At 48.1% G+C, this 19388-nt stretch overlaps 1 protein-coding gene across 3 annotated transcripts in view; it reads left to right on the top strand.

Moving 5' to 3' along the window:
- The window catches only part of LOC143291146 (potassium channel subfamily T member 2-like), a 105236-nt gene extending 86403 nt beyond the window's left edge, over positions 1-18833 (top strand). Inside the window, exons 25-30 of one of the 3 annotated variants that reach the window (XM_076600823.1) lie at positions 10312-10395; positions 12059-12211; positions 14248-14389; positions 15376-15561; positions 15803-15887; positions 16364-17227. In XM_076600823.1, coding sequence (XP_076456938.1) covers positions 10312-10395; positions 12059-12211; positions 14248-14389; positions 15376-15561; positions 15803-15887; positions 16364-17093 — 1380 coding nt within the window. In that variant the 3' untranslated portion in view covers positions 17094-17227. Of the gene's footprint in view, positions 1-10311; positions 10396-12058; positions 12212-14247; positions 14390-15375; positions 15562-15802; positions 15888-16363 lie in introns of all 3 variants that reach the window. The other 2 variants (XM_076600822.1, XM_076600824.1) reach the window with 2 other exon arrangements.
- Positions 18834-19388: the final 555 nt, after the last annotated feature.

The following is a 19388-nucleotide window of genomic DNA, read 5'->3' on the forward strand; positions in this document are numbered from 1 at the left end:
TCCCAGGTGAGGTTATTGTGTTTCCCAGGTGAGGTTATTGTGTTTCCCAGGTGTGGTTATTGTGTTTTCCGCAGGTGTGGTTATTGTGTTTCCCAGGTGAGGTTATTGTGTTTCCCAGGTGTGGTTATTGTGTTTCCCAGGTGAGGTTATTGTGTTTCCCAGGTGAGGTTATTGTGTTTCCCAGGTGTGGTTATTGTGTTTCCCAGGTGTGGTTATTGTGTTTCCCAGGTGTGGTTATTGTGTTTCCCAGGTGAGGTTATTGTGTTTCTCAGGTGTGGTTATTGTGTTTCCCAGGTGAGGTTATTGTGTTTCCCAGGTGTGGTTATTGTGTTCTCCGCAGGTGTGGTTATTGTGTTTCCCAGGTGTGGTTATTGTGTTTCCCAGGTGTGGTTATTGTGTTTCCCAGGTGTGGTTATTTTGTTTCCGAGGTGTGGTTATTTTGTTTCCCAGGTGTGGTTATTTTGTTTCCGAGATGAGGTTATTGTGTTTCCCAGGTGTGGTTATTGTGTTTCCCAGGTGTGGTTATTGTGTTTCCCAGGTGTGGTTGTTGTGTTTTCCGCAGGTGTGGTTATTGCGTTTCCCAGGTGTGGTTATTGCATTTTCCAGGTGTGGTTATTGTGTTTTCCACAGGTGTGATTATTGTGTTTTCTGCAGGTGTGATTATTGTGTTTCCCAGGTGTGGTTATTGTGTTTCCCAGGTGTGGTTATTGTGTTTTCTGCAGGTGTGGTTATTGTGTTTCCCAGGTGTGGTTATTGTGTTTCCCAAATATGTTACCTTGTTTTACCAGGTGGGTGAGTGTTTTACCAGGTGGGGTAGTGTGTTGTACCAGGTGGATCAGTGTGTTGTACCAGGTGGTAGTGTGTTGAACCAGGTGGTAGTGTGTTGTACCAGGTGGATCAGTGTGTTGTACCAGGTGGGGTAGTGTGTTGAACCAGGTGGATCAGTGTGTTGTACCAGGTGGATCAGTGTGTTGTTGTACCAGGTGGATCAGTGTGTTGTACCAGGTGGATCAGTGTGTTGTACCAGGTGGATCAGTGTGTTGTTGTACCAGGTGGATCAGTGTGTTGTACCAGGTGGATCAGTGTGTTGTACCAGGTAGTGGTAGTGTGTTGAACCAGGTGGATCAGTGTGTTGTACCAGGTGGTGTGTTGTACCAGGTGGATCAGTGTGTTGTACCAGGTGGATCAGTGTGTTGAACCAGGTGGATCAGTGTGTTGTACCAGGTGGATCAGTGTGTTGTACCAGGTAGTGTGTTGTACCAGGTGAATCAGTATGCTGTACCAGGTGGCGTGGTGTGTTGAACCAGGTGGATCAGTGTGTTGTACCAGGTGGATCAGTGTGTTGTACCAGGTGGATCAGTGTGTTGAACCAGGTGGATCAGTGTGTTGTACCAGGTGGATCAGTGTGTTGTACCAGGTAGTGTGTTGTACCAGGTGAATCAGTGTGTTGTACCAGGTGGCGTGGTGTGTTGAACCAGGTGGATCAGTGTGTTGTACCAGGTGGATCAGTGTGTTGTACCAGGTGGCGTGGTGTGTTGTACCAGGTGGTAGTGTGTTGTACCAGGTGGATCAGTGTGTTGTACCAGGTGGTAGTGTGTTGTACCAGGTGGATCAGTGTGTTGTACCAGGTGGATCAGTGTGTTGTACCAGGTGGATCAGTGTGTTGTACCAGGTGGATCAGTGTGTTGTACCAGGTGGATCAGTGTGTTGTTGTACCAGGTGGATCAGTGTGTTGTACCAGGTGGATCAGTGTGTTGTACCAGGTGGATCAGTGTGTTGTTGTACCAGGTGGATCAGTGTGTTGTACCAGGTGGATCAGTGTGTTGTACCAGGTAGTGGTAGTGTGTTGAACCAGGTGGATCAGTGTGTTGTACCAGGTGGTGTGTTGTACCAGGTGGATCAGTGTGTTGTACCAGGTGGATCAGTGTGTTGTACCAGGTGGATCAGTGTGTTGTACCAGGTGGATCAGTGTGTTGTACCAGGTAGTGTGTTGTACCAGGTGAATCAGTATGCTGTACCAGGTGGCGTGGTGTGTTGAACCAGGTGGATCAGTGTGTTGTACCAGGTGGATCAGTGTGTTGTACCAGGCGGCGTGGTGTGTTGTACCAGGTGGATCAGTGTGTTGTACCACGTGGTCAGTGTGTTGTGCCAGGTGGATCAGTGTGTTGTACCAGGTGGGGTAGTGTGTTGAACCAGGTGGATCAGTGTGTTGTACCAGGTGGATCAGTGTGTTGTACCACGTGGTCAGTGTGTTGTACCACGTGGTAATGTGTTTTACCAGGTGGATCAGTGTGTTGTACCACGTGGTCACTGTGTTGTACCAGGTGGTAGTATGTTGTACCAGGTGGATCAGTGTGTTGTACCACGTGGTCACTGTGTTGTACCAGGTGGTAGTATGTTGTACCAGGTGGTCAGTGTGTTGTACCAGGTGGTCACTGTGTTGTACCAGGTGGTAGTCAGTGTGTTGTACCAGGTGGGTCATTGTGTTGTACCAGGTGGTCAGTGTGTTGTACCAGGTAGGTCATTGTGTTGTATCCTGTTGGAGCCCACTATGTTTTCAGGATTCGGGGCCTCAACGAAATAAACCGCTCGTGATCCGAAAATACGGCTTAATCTGGAAGACTTACAACTTATCATTGGTATTTGTCACGACCCCCCTAGGGAAGAGGTCGAGAACTATTTTAAAACCTAACGCCCAACCCAATTCACCCGACAACACAAACACAGAATACAGATATTTCTCGTCCACACAAAATTTATTCTCTTCCGCTCTGTCTATCCCACTCACGCAACCTTACCCACACAGCCTATACTTGCAAAAAAACAACAAAACAACCATATACTATAACTTCAACAAAAAAAAACACGAACAGAAGTCGTATACAAAACTACGGATTCTCCCAAATGTAATCAAAAGCAATTTTCCACACACACACTCAAGGAGAAGCAAATCACCCCCAAAAACCAGGACTGGTACACAGATGCTTTAGTCTTTGACGGGTTCAGGAAGTTTTCCTCTTAAGAGGAAAACAACAACAAAAACAAAAAAACTGACACACGGCCCAGACAAACTTCGGCGGGTTCGACCCAAGGCACAAGCCCCCGGTCAAAGGGCCTAGGTGCCAGGACTCGGCATACAATGCCAAGCAATGGACCAGGCTGCAAGTCAAAAGGCCCGGAACACAGGACAGCAGTCACAGGGCAGGAGGGGACAAACACCCAGGACACCAGTCACAGGGCAGAAAGGGGCGAAGACCCAGGACAGCAGTCACAAGGCAGGAGGGGACAAACACCCAGGACACCAGTCACAGGGCAGAAAGGGGCGAAGACCCAGGACAGCAGTCACAGGGCAGGAGGGGGCGAAGATCCAGGACAGCGAGAGCTGCCACAGGTGGCGTACACTAACGACCACCACAAAGACACGACGACGACGAAGACAGACGAAGAAACACCGAAGTGGCTCCCATGGAGAACAGCCGGTCCTCACTTCGTATGGTGCCTAGACGTCGAGGTAGCTACCCCACCAACAACAGGAACGACCCGTACACTACGGCAGTCGGGCTGCAAAAGCCCCGAATATTGTTGCTGCCCAACAATATTTCATATTCGCTCAGGTGAGCGAGTAATATGCATGCACGTGGTTCGTGCGCAAATCAAGACTTCCACCCGAACTGAAGGATGGGAGAAGGAGGGAAAGTGAAAGAAGAGGGGGGAGAAAAACGAAGACGGGCCACACGCCCTAACTGTCGTCACAAGTTGTGACAATACCCCCCATTCAAGTTCAAACTTCACGTTTGGAACTTAAACACACCGTCACAACGACTGACGGACAGACAGACACACGTGACAACTCTCGCCCTGCCCTTCCGCATTCCCGGACGTCTATTAGTGGTCAAGGACAGTTACCAAAACAAAAACTGTTTGTCCAGACCGGAACAAGAGAAGAGAAATTTATACAAAAGCTGTCTTAACTTTAAGAGTAGAATATACAGGTACGTGCCGAAGTCAAATGGGACTGCGCATACTCTTCCTTGACGAACACTGCCGAAATCACTTTTCGGGAAATCCCGATTCTTGCTCCGGCAGACGACTGAGATAGTCGGCTCCAACATTTTCTCTTCCAGGGATAACTTGCACTGTGAAGGAGAAAGGCTGGAGCTGCAGCGCCCACCGTGTCAGTCTGCCGCTGACCGTTTTTGCTCTATCCAGGTATTGCAGAGGGGCATGATCGGTCTGGACGACAAATGGTTTGCCGTACAGGTATGGCTCGAACTTTTGTATGCCCCACACGAGCGCCAAGCATTCTCTCTCGATCGTGGGATAATTCCTCTCGGCAGCATTAAGCTTTTTGCTGGCACACGCCACTGGCTGTGGGCCCATCCCATGATCTTGGAGCAGTAGGGCCCCCAGTCCCACTGCTGAGGCATCTGTTCTCAGCACAAAGGGCTTGGACAGGTCTGGTAGGAGACAGACGGGCCGACTACAGAGAACTTGTTTTAGCTGCAGAAAAGCCCTCTCACAGCTCTCATCCCACTTCACGTGGGCAGGCTCCTTGTCCTTCGTTCTGTCCGTTAACGGCAGGGCAATCTCTGCGAATTGTGGGACAAATCGTCTATAGTAGCCCACCAGGCCAAGGAAGCCTCTGAGCTGACGCTTAGTTTGTGGACGTGGAGCGTTATGAATTTTCTCCATTTTTTCATCGTCCGGCCATATCTTGCTGTCGCCAACGTGGTGACCAAGATAGTCCAGTTCCTTGTGTCCGAGATAGCACTTGGCTGGCCGAGCAGTGAGGCTGCACTCACGCAGGCGGTGAAACACTGCACGCAGGAGTGGCAAGTGACTGGCCTCGTCGACAGAGGCGACGATCATGTCATCCATGAAGTTGTCCACCTCTGGCAGGCCCAGAGGTAGAATCAACTTCCTCATCATGCGGGAAAACACTGCACCCGCTGTTTTCAGCCCAAATGGCATCACACGCCACTGGAAGTGACCTTGTGGGGTTGAGAATGCGGTCTTCGGACGGTCGGCTTCCTCCATTGGGATTTGCCAATAGCCTTTGGATAAGTCCAATTTGGAAAATACCCTTTTCCCGGCTAACTTGGCGAACAATGCCTCCACGTCTGGCATGGGTTCTGCGTCAAACGTGGTCACCTTGTTGACACGACGGAAGTCAACACAAAACCTCACTTTGCCATCCCTTTTCTTTACGAGTACAATTGGGGAAGAGTAAGGAGATGAGGAAGGTTCGATCACTCCCATCTTCAACATCTGATCGACTTCCTCTTGGATCACCTCACGCTGAGAGTATGGCAGTGGGTACTGTTTGGTTCTGAGGGGTGTGTCAGAATTCAGTTGGAGTGAACAAGTCTCCAAGTTTGTACGACCTGGCAGATCGGTGAGTACGTCTCCAAACTCTCTCACAAGCTTGAGGACGGCCTCTTTCAGTGAAGGGTTGGTTGGGTCAACCACAACATCTTCAGGCCCCTCGGACGCCTCGAGGGGTATAAGAGGGATATCTCGCTCCACAGTACGAGTCTCCTCCCAGATCTCACCGTCATCGACCACTGCTATAGCTAGAGACATCTGGGGAATGCGTTCAACATACTGTTTTAGCAGGTTGGCATGATACAGTTTTTCTTTGGTACCAACCTGAACACAGTAGTCAGCCAGTCCTACACGTCGCAGGACAGTGTATGGACCTTGCCATTCCAACTCTAGTTTGTTGTGTTTGGAAGGACGGAGGAGCAGAACCCTGCTACCCTCAGCGAACTCTCGTCGCTTGGCCTTGGCATAAAAGTGCCTCTCGTATCTTCTGGCAGCCTTTTCGAGATTCTGCTGTGCCAGAGTGCATGACTCAGCTATCTTGTTACGCAGATCGACCACGTATTCAGCTGCTGTCTGAACCTCCGACCTCTCGGGATGAAGCCAGTGTTCCCTGAGGATTTGCATGGGACCGCGAACAGTCCTGCCATAGAGCAGCTCAAAGGGAGAGTAGCCCGTGCTCTCCTGTGGGACTTCCCTGTATGCGAATAGTAAAGCCGGGATCCATCTATCCCAGGCTCGAGGCCTTTCGTGTGACAGCCTGCGCAACATGGTTTTCAATGTCGCGTTGAAGCGCTCGACAAGGCCATTACACTGGGCATGGTAAGGAGTGGTGGTCAGGCCTCGGACAGACAGAAGGCGATAAACTTCTTGCATCACCTGACTGGTGAACTGTGTCCCTCGGTCAGTAAGGACCTCGGAAGGAATACCCGTGCGTGTCCACATGTTGAAGAGAGCCTCTGCCACAGACTCAGATGTAATATCTTTGAGCGGAACAGCCTCTGGGTATCTGGTCGCATAATCGACCATGGTCAGAATGTATCTGCAACCAGACTCGGAAGCAGGAGCTATTGGACCAACAATGTCCACTGCCACTCGGCTGAAGGGTTCAGTCATCAGAGGCATTTTAACTAAAGGCACTCTGGGAACCCGCCCTTTTGGTACAGTTTTTTGGCACCTGTCGCAGGAAAGAACGAAGCGTTTGATGTCCCCGCACATACCTGGCCAATAGAAATGAGGAAATATTCTCTGTTGCGTCCGCCTAAACCCCAAATGACCAGACATTGGAGCCTCATGGCCCAGGCGTAGCACTGTGGAACGCAAAGGCTTCGGTACACAGATCTGGGTCGCCTGGCCTCTGTGATCTTTAAACTGCCGCATCAGCACCCCATGCTTTTTAAAATAAGAGACCTCGCTTGAAGGGGTTTTCTGTAAAAGGCCTGAACCAGCCCTATCACGTGCCTGATGAAAATCAGGATCGTCATTTTGCTGGTGCTGTAAGTCTTCCCGTGACACATGGATCTGAATATCCTTGACAGGCAGGGGAGGCAAGGGTTTGGCATTTGCTGCAGCCTGGGCTCTAGTTTGAACGGCGCCCACAAGGCTGGGATCAGCATAGACGGGCACGACCATTGAAGAGCCGTCCCCTCTCCAAGCACAATTCCCAATGAGAACCTCCTCAACAGGAGACTCCATGATAGCCACGTCCAAAACGCCCTGTATGAACGGGGACTGAAAGTCCACCCTGGCGATGGGCAGAACTGAGGAGCACCTTGACTCTGCCAACACCACGCGAACTGTGGCCCCGGTAAAACAGTCAGGTCTTACGAGTCGCCTGGCTACAACAATCAACTGGGCCCCCGTGTCGCGTAAAGCTTGCACTGTGTGGCCATTGACAGAAACCTCGCAGCGAGGCGAGTACTGCTTGGAAGCACAAGACGTGCAAAGCGTCGGGGTCATTGCACCAACACCCTGCACAGATGAGACATGAGCAATGAGTGAGACTCTCTTGGGTTGCCGGCACTCTTTGGCCAAGTGACCTGGCTTCCCGCAGTTGAAGCAGGCAGGTATTCTTGTAGAGTCTCTTCCCTTTACGTTGTTTGGAGCTGAATCCCCTGACCCATGTGGAGGTCCTTTTTTCTCCGCGCCCAGATTGAAACTGCTGTCGGAAACCCTACTACCTTTTTTGGAAACTCGAAATTCAGCTTCCGCCATGCGACCTGCTCTCCGAGCATTGACAATTTTAGTAGTGATATGGGCAACGTCCTCAACTCTATTGGGTTCCTCACGCCGAACTTCAGTGACGAGATCGGGATTGAGTGTGGTCAAGAACTGCTCCTGAAGGACAAGATCTTTAATGTCCTCTGCATCAGATTCATCACGTCCAGCGGCCACACACCACCGGGAGAAACAAACCTTCAGCCTGCCCAGAAACTGATCAAACGTCTCTTCCGCTAATTTCCGCATTGAACGGAACCGTTTGCGGTAGGAATCTGCATCCAGACGGAATTCGTTAAGCAGAGCCGCTTTTAAGATGTCATAATCGTGTAGTTGTTCTGGTTGTAACCGTAGGCAGGCGTCTCTCGCCCGACCCTGCAAAAGGGCCACCAGGCGGGCTGCCCAGGAGCTACGCTTCCACTTATTTAATCCCGCCACTCTCTCAAAGTGGTTAAGGAAGCTATCGAAATCGTCTTTCTCATCATACGGCACAAGCGGAAACTGATGAGCCGTGTGAGCTTCTAGCTCTTCCTGGCGCAGTTCCATTTTCCTCTCAAATCTACGTCTTTCCTCCTCATCTTTTTTCTTCCTATACTCTTCTTCTTTTCTATCCTTCCATTGTCTGTACCTTCTCTCTTCCTCCCTAGCCTGACGCTCTTCCTCCCTGGCTACTGCATCAACCACAAACCGGGCCAACGCCTCTCCAGACAAACCTAAGTCAGTGCCCAACACTCTGAACTTTGAGTACATGTCCTGAGAAGGTACGGCATTAGACTCATTCTTCAAGCCTTCATCGAAAGCACCTTCAGGATTAGCCTCCTTCAGGTGGCCCTGAATCCATCCGGACAATTCAGTCTTTTTTTCAGCACTCAGAGAAGGTGTACTGCCTTCTGCCCTGAGCCCCCGTGACCCCGAACTAGGAGTAGAGGCCGCAGAAGTTTTTCGTGTTACAGGCATGTTTTCTTAATTCACAATGTGCAACAACTACACAAAACTTGAATTAAGATTAAGTCTCTAAGTCACTAACTCCAGGTCCCCACTTCACTCAACCGCCCAACAGTAAGAACCTAACAATCTAACAACCTTAATCACCCCCACAAAAGCTAACCAAAACGAAATGCCTGCAACATAAAACGTAGACTAACAAGACGATCACACCCTACCCCCCAACCCGTGTTACATTCCCTAGAACTTGTTACCCCGCATCTCCACCATTGTCACGACCCCCCTAGGGAAGAGGTCGAGAACTATTTTAAAACCTAACGCCCAACCCAATTCACCCGACAACACAAACACAGAATACAGATATTTCTCGTCCACACAAAATTTATTCTCTTCCGCTCTGTCTATCCCACTCACGCAACCTTACCCACACAGCCTATACTTGCAAAAAAACAACAAAACAACCATATACTATAACTTCAACAAAAAAAAACACGAACAGAAGTCGTATACAAAACTACGGATTCTCCCAAATGTAATCAAAAGCAATTTTCCACACACACACTCAAGGAGAAGCAAATCACCCCCAAAACCAGGACTGGTACACAGATGCTTTAGTCTTTGACGGGTTCAGGAAGTTTTCCTCTTAAGAGGAAAACAACAACAAAAACAAAAAAACTGACACACGGCCCAGACAAACTTCGGCGGGTTCGACCCAAGGCACAAGCCCCCGGTCAAAGGGCCTAGGTGCCAGGACTCGGCATACAATGCCAAGCAATGGACCAGGCTGCAAGTCAAAAGGCCCGGAACACAGGACAGCAGTCACAGGGCAGGAGGGGACAAACACCCAGGACACCAGTCACAGGGCAGAAAGGGGCGAAGACCCAGGACAGCAGTCACAAGGCAGGAGGGGACAAACACCCAGGACACCAGTCACAGGGCAGAAAGGGGCGAAGACCCAGGACAGCAGTCACAGGGCAGGAGGGGGCGAAGATCCAGGACAGCGAGAGCTGCCACAGGTGGCGTACACTAACGACCACCACAAAGACACGACGACGACGAAGACAGACGAAGAAACACCGAAGTGGCTCCCATGGAGAACAGCCGGTCCTCACTTCGTATGGTGCCTAGACGTCGGGGTAGCTACCCCACCAACAACAGGAACGACCCGTACACTACGGCAGTCGGGCTGCAAAAGCCCCGAATATTGTTGCTGCCCAACAATATTTCATATTCGCTCAGGTGAGCGAGTAATATGCATGCACGTGGTTCGTGCGCAAATCAAGACTTCCACCCGAACTGAAGGATGGGAGAAGGAGGGAAAGTGAAAGAAGAGGGGGGAGAAAAACGAAGACGGGCCACACGCCCTAACTGTCGTCACAAGTTGTGACAGTATTAATGGAATGATTTTTTTCCACCACTATGTTTATTCCAAATTTGCTATTTTCAGAGAAAATGAATTTGTTAAAGTTTACCATGGACACACACACACACGCACACGCACACTCGCACGCACACACACACACACACACACACACACACACACACACACACACACAGACACACACACACACACACACACACACACACACACACAAAGAGACAACCGCCCACCGTGTCATTCCACACTCACTCACCTTGTTTACACAAGCAAGTCGGTGAACAGATACAGAAATACACATACCAAAATAAACATTTGAATTGCCCTACAGCAGTCACTTGCAGATAGATAGATAGATAGATAGAAAGATAGATAGACAGACACACACCTTTTTTCGCTGGTTATGATGTGTATCATTTAATTTGGCCTTTTCTGGCGTCTGACTGCAGACCTTTGTCAAGGGGTACCTCATCTGTTTTGTTCGTCTTCTGCTCGGCATCGACGCACAGAGACGATCTGGACATCTGTCAAGTGTGAGTACATAGATAGATACATAGATAGATAGACAGAGAGAGACGCTCCAGACGCTTCAGACCTTATTTAGTAACATTGGCCTATCTACAGCCCTTATGTTAAGGGGACATAATTCTCACTTGCAGCGTCGTGTATTGAACGAGAAAAAAAAACAAAAAAAAAACAACTATGAACAGTAAATAAAACAATTATTGTCAAAAAGTTCTTCTAGAACAAAGTGAGTTAATTGTTTATAGATGCATGTTCCCAATACCAGCACACACACATCATCTTCAACCACACTCTACCATCTCTATCATCAACCTAGATAGAGAGAAGGGGGGGGGGATGATGATGATGATATGGATACTTATATAGCGTCTATCCTCGGTCGGAGACCAAGCTCTAAGCGCTTTACAAACTCGGAGTCATTTGTGCAATAGGCTGCCTACCTGGGTAGAGCCGACTGATATCTGATATCTGGGCGCTCATCATTCGTTTCCTGTGTCATTCAGTTAGGTTTCAGTCACACACATATATACTCTACTCATACGGACATGCAACAGTTTACATGTACGGCTGTTCTGTTTATTTACCCCGCCATGGAGGCAGCCATACTCCGTTTTCGGTGGTGTGCGTGCTGGGTATGTTCTTGTTTCCATAACCCACCGAACGCTGATATAGATTACAGGAACTTTGATGTGCGTATTTCTTCTTTTGTGTGCGTATACACATGAAGGGGGTTCAGGCTCCAACAAGTCTGCACATACGCTGACCTGGGAGATCGGAAAAATCTCCCCCCTTTACCCACCAGGCGCCGTTACCGAGATTCGAACCCGGGACCCGCAGATTGAAAGTTTAACGCTTTAACCACTATTGCTGTTGCGCCTGTCAGAGAGAGAGAGGTTTTCTGTCTCATATCGTTTTGCCTTGCCCTATTTTTTTGTAGCATATTTCTTTGTTGATTGTCGTGTGTTTTACATGTTTGAAAATTGTTAAAGCATATTTTGAAGAAAATAGATAACTTGTTGATTTAAAGGGTGACGTGTTCGGATAAAACGAGCAATGATAACAGTTTATCATGGTCCAGGTGCACGTGAACCGAGAAGTAATGTCTAGGTGTGTATGCACCGAACATTGCTGATACAGTTCATACGTAAGCAAGTGCATGTGAACCGAGCAATAGTCACTGAATTCGTGTGAATATCCAGGTGCGCATGAACCGGTTAAAAGCGCCCAGGTGCACATGCACCAAGCTGTGATGGAGAGACGCCATTCTGTGCACAAGCGTGTGCAGTCTCTGTGCGGCATCCGTGTGATAGCACAAGAACCCTGTAACAGTGTCCGGGTGCACATGCACCGAGCCATAATAAAGCGTCATGTTCGAGCGGTGCAGGTGTACCGAGCAACGTTTTTTGTTGGGTTTTTTTGGAGGGGGGAGGGGGGGTTTGTTGTTTGTTTTTTTGTTGTTGTTGTTGTTGTTAGCCTGTTAAAGTGTGCATCCATCCAGCCAGGTGTGCGTGCAAGCGCTTGTACCCAAGCAATGACTAACAATGAGTCACGTGAGGGCAATACAATGACCGGCTAAGTACATCCAGTACGCGTGTAGTGTGTACAAGGTTTAACACACGCACCGAGCAATGACAAAGACAGAGAGAGAGAGAGCTAACTGTGTGTGTGCAGGTGCAGGTGAACCGGGAAATGGTCAGCCGGTTCCCCACGTATGGGGACCTGTACCAAGGACTGTGTTCCACCACAGGGGAGATCCCCATCGGCCTGTACAGGACGGAGCGGAGACCGGGCTTCAATGCCGAGCTGCGTCAGCCGCTCCTTATGGTGAGGCCTGGCCGCTGTCTGCATGGTCTACTACTTCTTCTGCTTCTGCTTCTTCTTCTTCCTTTTTCCTCTCTTCTTCTTCTTCTTCTTCTTCTTCTTTCCCCTGTTTTTTTTATTTTTATCTTTTTTATTGCTTCTTCTTCTTCTTCTTCTCCTTCTGTTTTTTTGTTTGGCTTTTTTTTTGTTTGTTTGTTTTTTACTTCTTCTTCTTCTTCTTCTTCTTCTTCTTCTTCTTCTTGTGATAGAGTAACCTTAGTGTCAGTTGAAACCTTTAGACTGACGAACGATTAAATTGAAGTCAAGTATGCTTCTAACTGATTAAAGTGTGTGTGTAAGCACAAGAAATATCATATTGCAGTGAACGATACAGAGACCAGATTTGATAGATGGTTAGGGAATAGGTTGAGAATGGGCTTTGCTTTGAAACCGGGAATGGCGTCACACATTCTGCGTGGGTCATTGAAGACCGACTGTTAGTTGCGAAAACGGCGTTTGCTATAGCTGATGTGGTAAACTGTTAGTCGAGCACTTGGCTACATTCTTCTTTCCTCTGGTTTTTGTTTGTTTGTTTTTTTTTGTTGTTTTTTTCGTTTTTTTGTTTGTTTGTTGTTGTTTTTGTTTTTGTTTGTTTTTTTGCTGCTGCTTCTTCTTCTTCTTCTTCTTCTTCTTCTTTTTCTTCTTCTTTCCTCTGTTTTTTTTTTTGTTTGGTTTTTTTTTGTTTTTGTTTTTTGCTGCTGCTTCTTTTTTTTTCTTTTTTCTTTTTGTTTTTTCTTATTTCCTCTGTTTTTTTTTGTTTGTTTGTTTTTGGGGGGTTTCTTTTGGGTTTTTTGTTTTTTGTTTGTTTGTTTTTTGTTTTTGTTTTTGGTTTTTTTTTGCTTCTTCTTTCCTCTGTTGTTGTTGTTTTGAGTTGTTTTTTTTGTTTTTTGTTGTTGTTGTTGTTGTTGCTTTTTTTTTTTTTTTTTTTGCTTTCTTCTTCTTCTTCTGTTTTTTGCTTCTTCTTCTTCTCTTCCTCCTCTTCCTCTTCTTCATCCTCAGTCTAATATCATCATCTTAGATGAACAGACAATAAAGAAATAAACGAAAAATCTTCCTCATCCCCCTCTTGAGAGACACGGAGAGAAAAGAAAGTCAGTAACGCGCTTCCTCTACCGCCAGTGCTCTATACCACAAATAAAAGCAATTAATTCTAATCAGTCTAATTATTTTAATTAAAATACAGGGAAAAAAGCAACAACACTCTGTCTACCAAGAAAGGATACCCATCTACTGATGGTGCTGTGTGCTTGAAACAAACAAACAAATGAATTAACAGATAAGTGAAACGTTTAATCAAATCAATATGAATTAATTGATTGATTGACCGATTGATTGATTGATCGATCGATCGATAGATAGATCTATTGATGGATAGATCAATCAATTGATTGATTGATTCCGAGCCATATTTCCCACACGGGAGCAACACCATTCTATCCATTCAGAAAGGACGTTGCTATGTCAGCAGCGCTCTCTGCTATGAATAAACCAAAAGAGAAACGAACAAATAAATGAATAAATAGATGAATGAATGAATGATTAATTAATCACTCAATCAATCAGTTATCTATTCATTTGATAGATAGATAAACAAACAAAGAAATGAATGAATAAATGGATAAATGAATAGATTAAAGATGAAACAAACAAACAAATGAATAAATAAATAGATAGATGAATGAATGATTAATTAATCAATCAATCAATCATCTATTTATTTGATAGATAAACAAACAAACGAACAAATAAATGAATGAATAAATGGATAAATGAATAGATTAAAGAAATTATAAAATAAAAAAAATTGAATGGATAAATGAATAAATAAATAGATAAACAGATGAATAGATAAAATAAAATAAAATGAAATGAAATAAATATAATTAAATGGATAAACAGATGAATAGATAAAATAAAATAAATAAAATAAAATAAAGTGAAATAAATAAATATATATATATATATATATATAAAAGTTCCGGGGGGCCCGTTTTCCACAGGGGAACAACAACGCCCTGTCCATCCAGAAGGGGCGTGCCTCCATCGGCAGCGCCCTTTACCAAGGCGTGGAGGATTGTGGCAACGTCACTGGCTTCATCAACAGTCGTCTGCAGCACTTGAACCTGGGCGACGAGGAGCCGTGTGAGTCTGCTTAGGTGGTGGTGGTGGTGGTGGTGTGGTGGTGTGGGGTGGTGTGGTGGTGGTGGTGGTGGTGGTGTGGTGTGGTGGTTGTGGGGTGGTGTGGTGGTTGTGGGGTGGTGGTGGTGGGGTGGTGGTGGTGGTGGGGCGGTGGTTGTGGGGTGGTGGTTGTGGGGTGGTGCGGTGGTTGTGGGGTGGTGGTGGTGGTGTGGCGGGGTGGTGTGGTGTGGTGGTTGTGGGGTGGTGTGGTGTGGTGGTTGTGGGGGGCGTGGGGTGGTGTGGTGTGGTGGTTGTGGGGTGGGGGGGGGGGGTGGTTGTGGGGGGGTGTGGTGGTTGTGGGGTGGTGGTGGAGGGGGTGGTGGTGGTGTGGTGGGGGTGGTTGTGGTGGTGTGGTGGTTGTGGGGTGGTGTGGTGTGGTGTGGTGGGGGTGGTAGTGGTTGTGGTGGTGGTTTTGATGTCGATGTTGTTGTTGAGTGTCGTGGTTGTGACGGTGGTGTTTTGTTGTTGTTGTTGTTTTTTATCGTGGAGGTGGGGGTGGTGGAGGTGGTGGTAGTGGTGGTAGTGGTTTTGTTGTTGTTTTTGATGGTGGGTGTGGTGGTGGTGATGGTGGTGGTGGTAGTAGCGGTGATGGTGATGATGGTGATGGTAATGGTGGTGGTGGTGGTGGTGGTTTTGTTGTTTGTTTTTGATGGTGGTTGTGGTGGTGGTGGTGGTGGTGGTGATAGTGGTGGTGGTAGTAGCGGTGGTGGTGGTGGTGGTGATGGTAATGGTGGTGGTGGTGGTGGTTTTGATGTAGCTGTTGTTGATGGTGGTGGTGGTGGTTTTGATGTAGCTGTTGTTGATGGTGGTGGTGGTGGTTTTGATGTAGCTGTTGTTGATGGTGGTGGTGGTGGTTTTGATGTAGCTGTTGTTGATGGTGGTGGTGGTGGTTTTGATGTCGTTGTTGTAGGTGGTGGTGGTGGGTGGTGACTTTGGTGTCATTGTTGCAGGTGGCGGTGGTGGCGGTGGTGATTTTGATGTCGCTATTGTTGAAGGTGGTGGTGGTGATGTTGGTGTTGGTGGTGGTGGTGGTGGTTTGGATGTCGTTGCTGTTGACGGTGATAATGGTGGCGGTGGTGTGCCTTTTCCAAGGACACAACACCATGCAGAAACGCGACCTCAGTCCCTGAGTTCTGGTGAGCACTGGATCTGGAGTGTGTGTATGTGCGTGCATGTGTGCATGAGACACTGTGTCAGTGTGCATGCTTGCATGCAGTGCCGCGTGCGCACGCGCGCGTGCACGCACGCATTCGCGCTCGTGTGCATGAACATTCGCCACGTGGGCATGAAACAGAGTGCCCGGTTTACCCTCATCCTGTGGTGGTGGGTGTCTGTGGACAATGAGAGGGTGCTGTGAAACGTGCTGTGATGTTTCAGACGTGTTCAGGAAGCCTCCAAGAAACTTGTCCTACGTCATCGTCAACCCCACACCGAAACGCAGGCTGAGGAACGGAGACATGATGTGAGTGGTGGTGTTGTTGTTGTTGTTGATTTTGCTGCTGTTGTTGTTGTTGTTGCTGCTGCTGCTGTTGTTGTTGTTGCGGTTGCTGCTGCTGTTGTTGTGGTTGGTGTTTCAAATCTTGCTGTTGTTGTTGTTGCTGCTGCTGCTGTTGTCGTTGTTGTTGCTGTTGCTGTTGTTGTCGTGTCTCTCTCAATCTCTGTCTCTCTGTCTCTGTGTCTCCGTCTCTCTCTCTCTCTGTGTCTCTCTGTCTCTGTGTCTCTCTCTCTCTCTCTCTCTCTCTCTCTCTGTCTCTGTCTCTCTCTCTGTCTCTGTGCCTGTCTGTCTGTCTGTCTGTCTCTCTGTGCCTGTCTGTCTGTCTGTCTGTCTGTCTGTCTGTCTCTCTCTCTCTCTCTCTCTCTCTCTCTCTCTCTCTCTCTCTCTCTCTCTCTCTCCCTCTCTCTGTCACCTGGTACTCCTCCTCCGCTCTGTTCCAACAGCTACGTCCTCCAGCCAAGCACCATGCAGGCGGTCCCAGGCAAACTGGATCCCTCCTCCTCCTCCCCCTCCTCCCCCTCCTCCCACCACACCTCACCCCTCAGCCGCATTTTCCACCACCCCAACCACCCCAAACCTCCTCCCCCCACCACTTCCCGTCCCTCCTCCTCCTCCTCCTCCTCCTCCAACAACAACCACAGCAACACCATCAAGGCGGGAACGGAGCACTCTACCATCAGCGGCACCTCCCCGCCACCCTACAGCCTCGTCAGGTGGGAGGAACTGGGCCTCACGGGTACGGGTACGGGTGCGGGTGAGGCGGACGACGACGAGGATGTGGAGCTCGGGGTGGCTGCAGACGGCAGGAGGCGGAAGAAGGGTGCTGTGGTGGCGGCACGGGTTGAGGAAGAAGACTCGGAGGAGCAGCGTGGCGAGCACCAGGGAGAGTATTCGTCACCGCCACCTTCCTCGGGCTCCTCCCCTCCTCTTCCTCCTCCTCTTCCTCCTCCTCCTCCTCCTCCTTCTTCTTCTCCTCCTCTTCCTCTTCCTCCTCCTTCTTCTTCTCCTCTTTCTCCTCCTGCTCCTCTTACTTCTCCTCTTCCTGCTCCTGCTCCTCCTGTTCCTCCTCCTCTTCCCAAAGTCAGGTGGAACCTGCAGGTGGACGACCCTGGTGAAGAAAAAGAAGGTGAAGAAGAAGGGGAACGGGAGGAAGGGGAATCGATCCAGCCATAAGACCGTCGTAGTGTTGGATGGTGTGTGTGAGGCGGGGGAGGGATGGGAGGGTGAACCGGGGGAGAGGGGACACTGCCATCGCCTCCGGATGAACGCAGGTAACCACTCATCGTCCACCCCCAACGCCCCGCCAGCCACTTCCGCCACCCCCTCTCTCCCTCCTCCCCACCCCACGCCACCCTCTCCCCGCCAAAGAGCACTGCTGGCTCCTCCAGCCTAGCGGAAGATAGCCAGCCAGGAGGCAGAGGAGTTGTTGAGCCGGCCAAAGGTCCGATTTGCCTATTCACGTTTCGCCTACTACTCTTTCTTTCTTTCTTTTTTTAAGACGGTACCCGGCCACCCCTCAGTCAGTGAGTGATCTCTTGAGAGTTGGGAGTCTTTGTCCCGGTTCGCCTACCAGCCGTTCCCGTTTTGCCTATTAACGGTAGTCTCTCCCATCCACCTACTCACCCTCTTCTGTGCCTCTGTCTGTCAAACACACACACACACACACACACACACACACATGGCATTTGCGGACGGCACTCCAAACCACAGTATATAGACGAACTGCAAAAATAATAATAGGCGAATTGGGATCATCCGTTTAGTGACAGGCGAATCGGGAATAGGCGAATTAGCAAAGGGGGCGAATCGGAAGGACACCGCACGTCTACCGTGGTTAACTCCCATTCTAGCTTCCTAAATTATTGCACCTGTTTTACCGGCATTTGTGTGTGTGTGTGTGTGTGTGTGTGTGTGTGTGTGTGTGTGTGAAATGATATTACCGTTAGTAGATGTTGTAATCCATTTTCAGCGGATTTCGACTCTTGGTTTTGTGCGTTATTTTATTCAATTTTTATGTGGATTCACTGACTAAACTAACGTGCCACCATATTGCTTTTTCCGTTTTTCGTCCCACAAACCATGGAAATGTACTTAACAAATAGTAAAGAGTGGTAACTCTCTCCATTACACAAGGTACACAACTTCAAGTCAGTGCTGCTTACGCTACCGATTCAGCGAGCACACAGGTCAATAAAAGGTACATTGGAACAAACCCAGACACTCCCGAAGTTAATCATATCGTCTCCTGGCCTCATTATTTGTTAATTTCCCATGGAAATGTAAACTCAATAGGTGTAATAATTCAGGATGCTAAAACAGGACATTACCACGTCTAACGACTCATTGCTGTTCGTTCTTTAATTAATGATGGATGAGTCGTTCTGTGCTTGGGTCTTGGTGCTATGCCGGAAGGTTTTGTTGTTCATAGGGAGTGTTTTGTCCTTGAACTGCAATGAGCTGCTATGGCCTATTTATAAATCATAATCACAATCTCCACTTCACCCGGTGTTCGGAGCATTCCGTGCCACTGATTTGTTGCATGCCCGTGTTACGAAGAAGAAGAAGGCCCACACTGTTTGTGCAAGTTTTGCATAGATGGCATTCACAGAGAGTGAATGTAAGTATTTGTCTTTGGTGTTTGGTTGAGTTGGGTTTTTTGGGTTTTTTTGTTTTTTGTTTGTTTTGGGGTTTTTTGTTGTTTGTTTTTTTTGTTTTTGATTTGTGTTTTGTTGTTGATTTCAATGGGAAACTGTTGTCATATGATGGCATATTGATCAGCTGTTTTCAGCATTATTATTGTCATGCTTGTATGTATATGTATGTATCTACTTATCTATCTATTTATTATCTATTTTAATATATACGAGATATATATATATATATATGTGTGTGTGTGTGTGTGTGTGTGTGTGTGTCTGTCTGTCTGTCTATGTGTGTGTGTGTGTGTGTGTGTGTGTGGGTTTTTTTTGTATCCTTTTTTACTGAAAGAAATATGAAGTGTGGGATCTGGTCATGTACCTGGCTACCTGGGTCCAATTACTGTTACATCACACGTCTTAAAAGGCTCCAGTGGTCATGCCTTCTTGCTAGAAATCTGCACGTGTGTCAACAGTAGGTATATGCTGTGTTCTATCAGTGTTGGGTTTTTTTTTTATCAGAAGAGAAGAGGAGGGATAGGTCAGTTTACACATACCCCCCCCCCCTCTCCGATCTCCGCCCCCCCCCTCCCCCGACCCCCCGACCCCCCGGTTTTTCCTGGATGGTAACTAATAGGTTATATTTCATTGTAAAAAAAATCTGCGTGTATTGATACCAACAGGAGTGGTGATGACACTTCATGGAATAATAAGCTGGGACGGATAATGCGAAAGGCTGTGGTTGGCCACTGGTATATATGTTTGGTGGAGGGAGGGGTGGGTAACGGATCAGGGAATTGATACAGCCTTCACCACCCTCAGTCTCCGACAA

This window comes from Babylonia areolata, chromosome 16 (assembly GCF_041734735.1).
Source record: "Babylonia areolata isolate BAREFJ2019XMU chromosome 16, ASM4173473v1, whole genome shotgun sequence".
Lineage (NCBI taxonomy): Eukaryota > Metazoa > Mollusca > Gastropoda > Neogastropoda > Buccinidae > Babylonia > Babylonia areolata.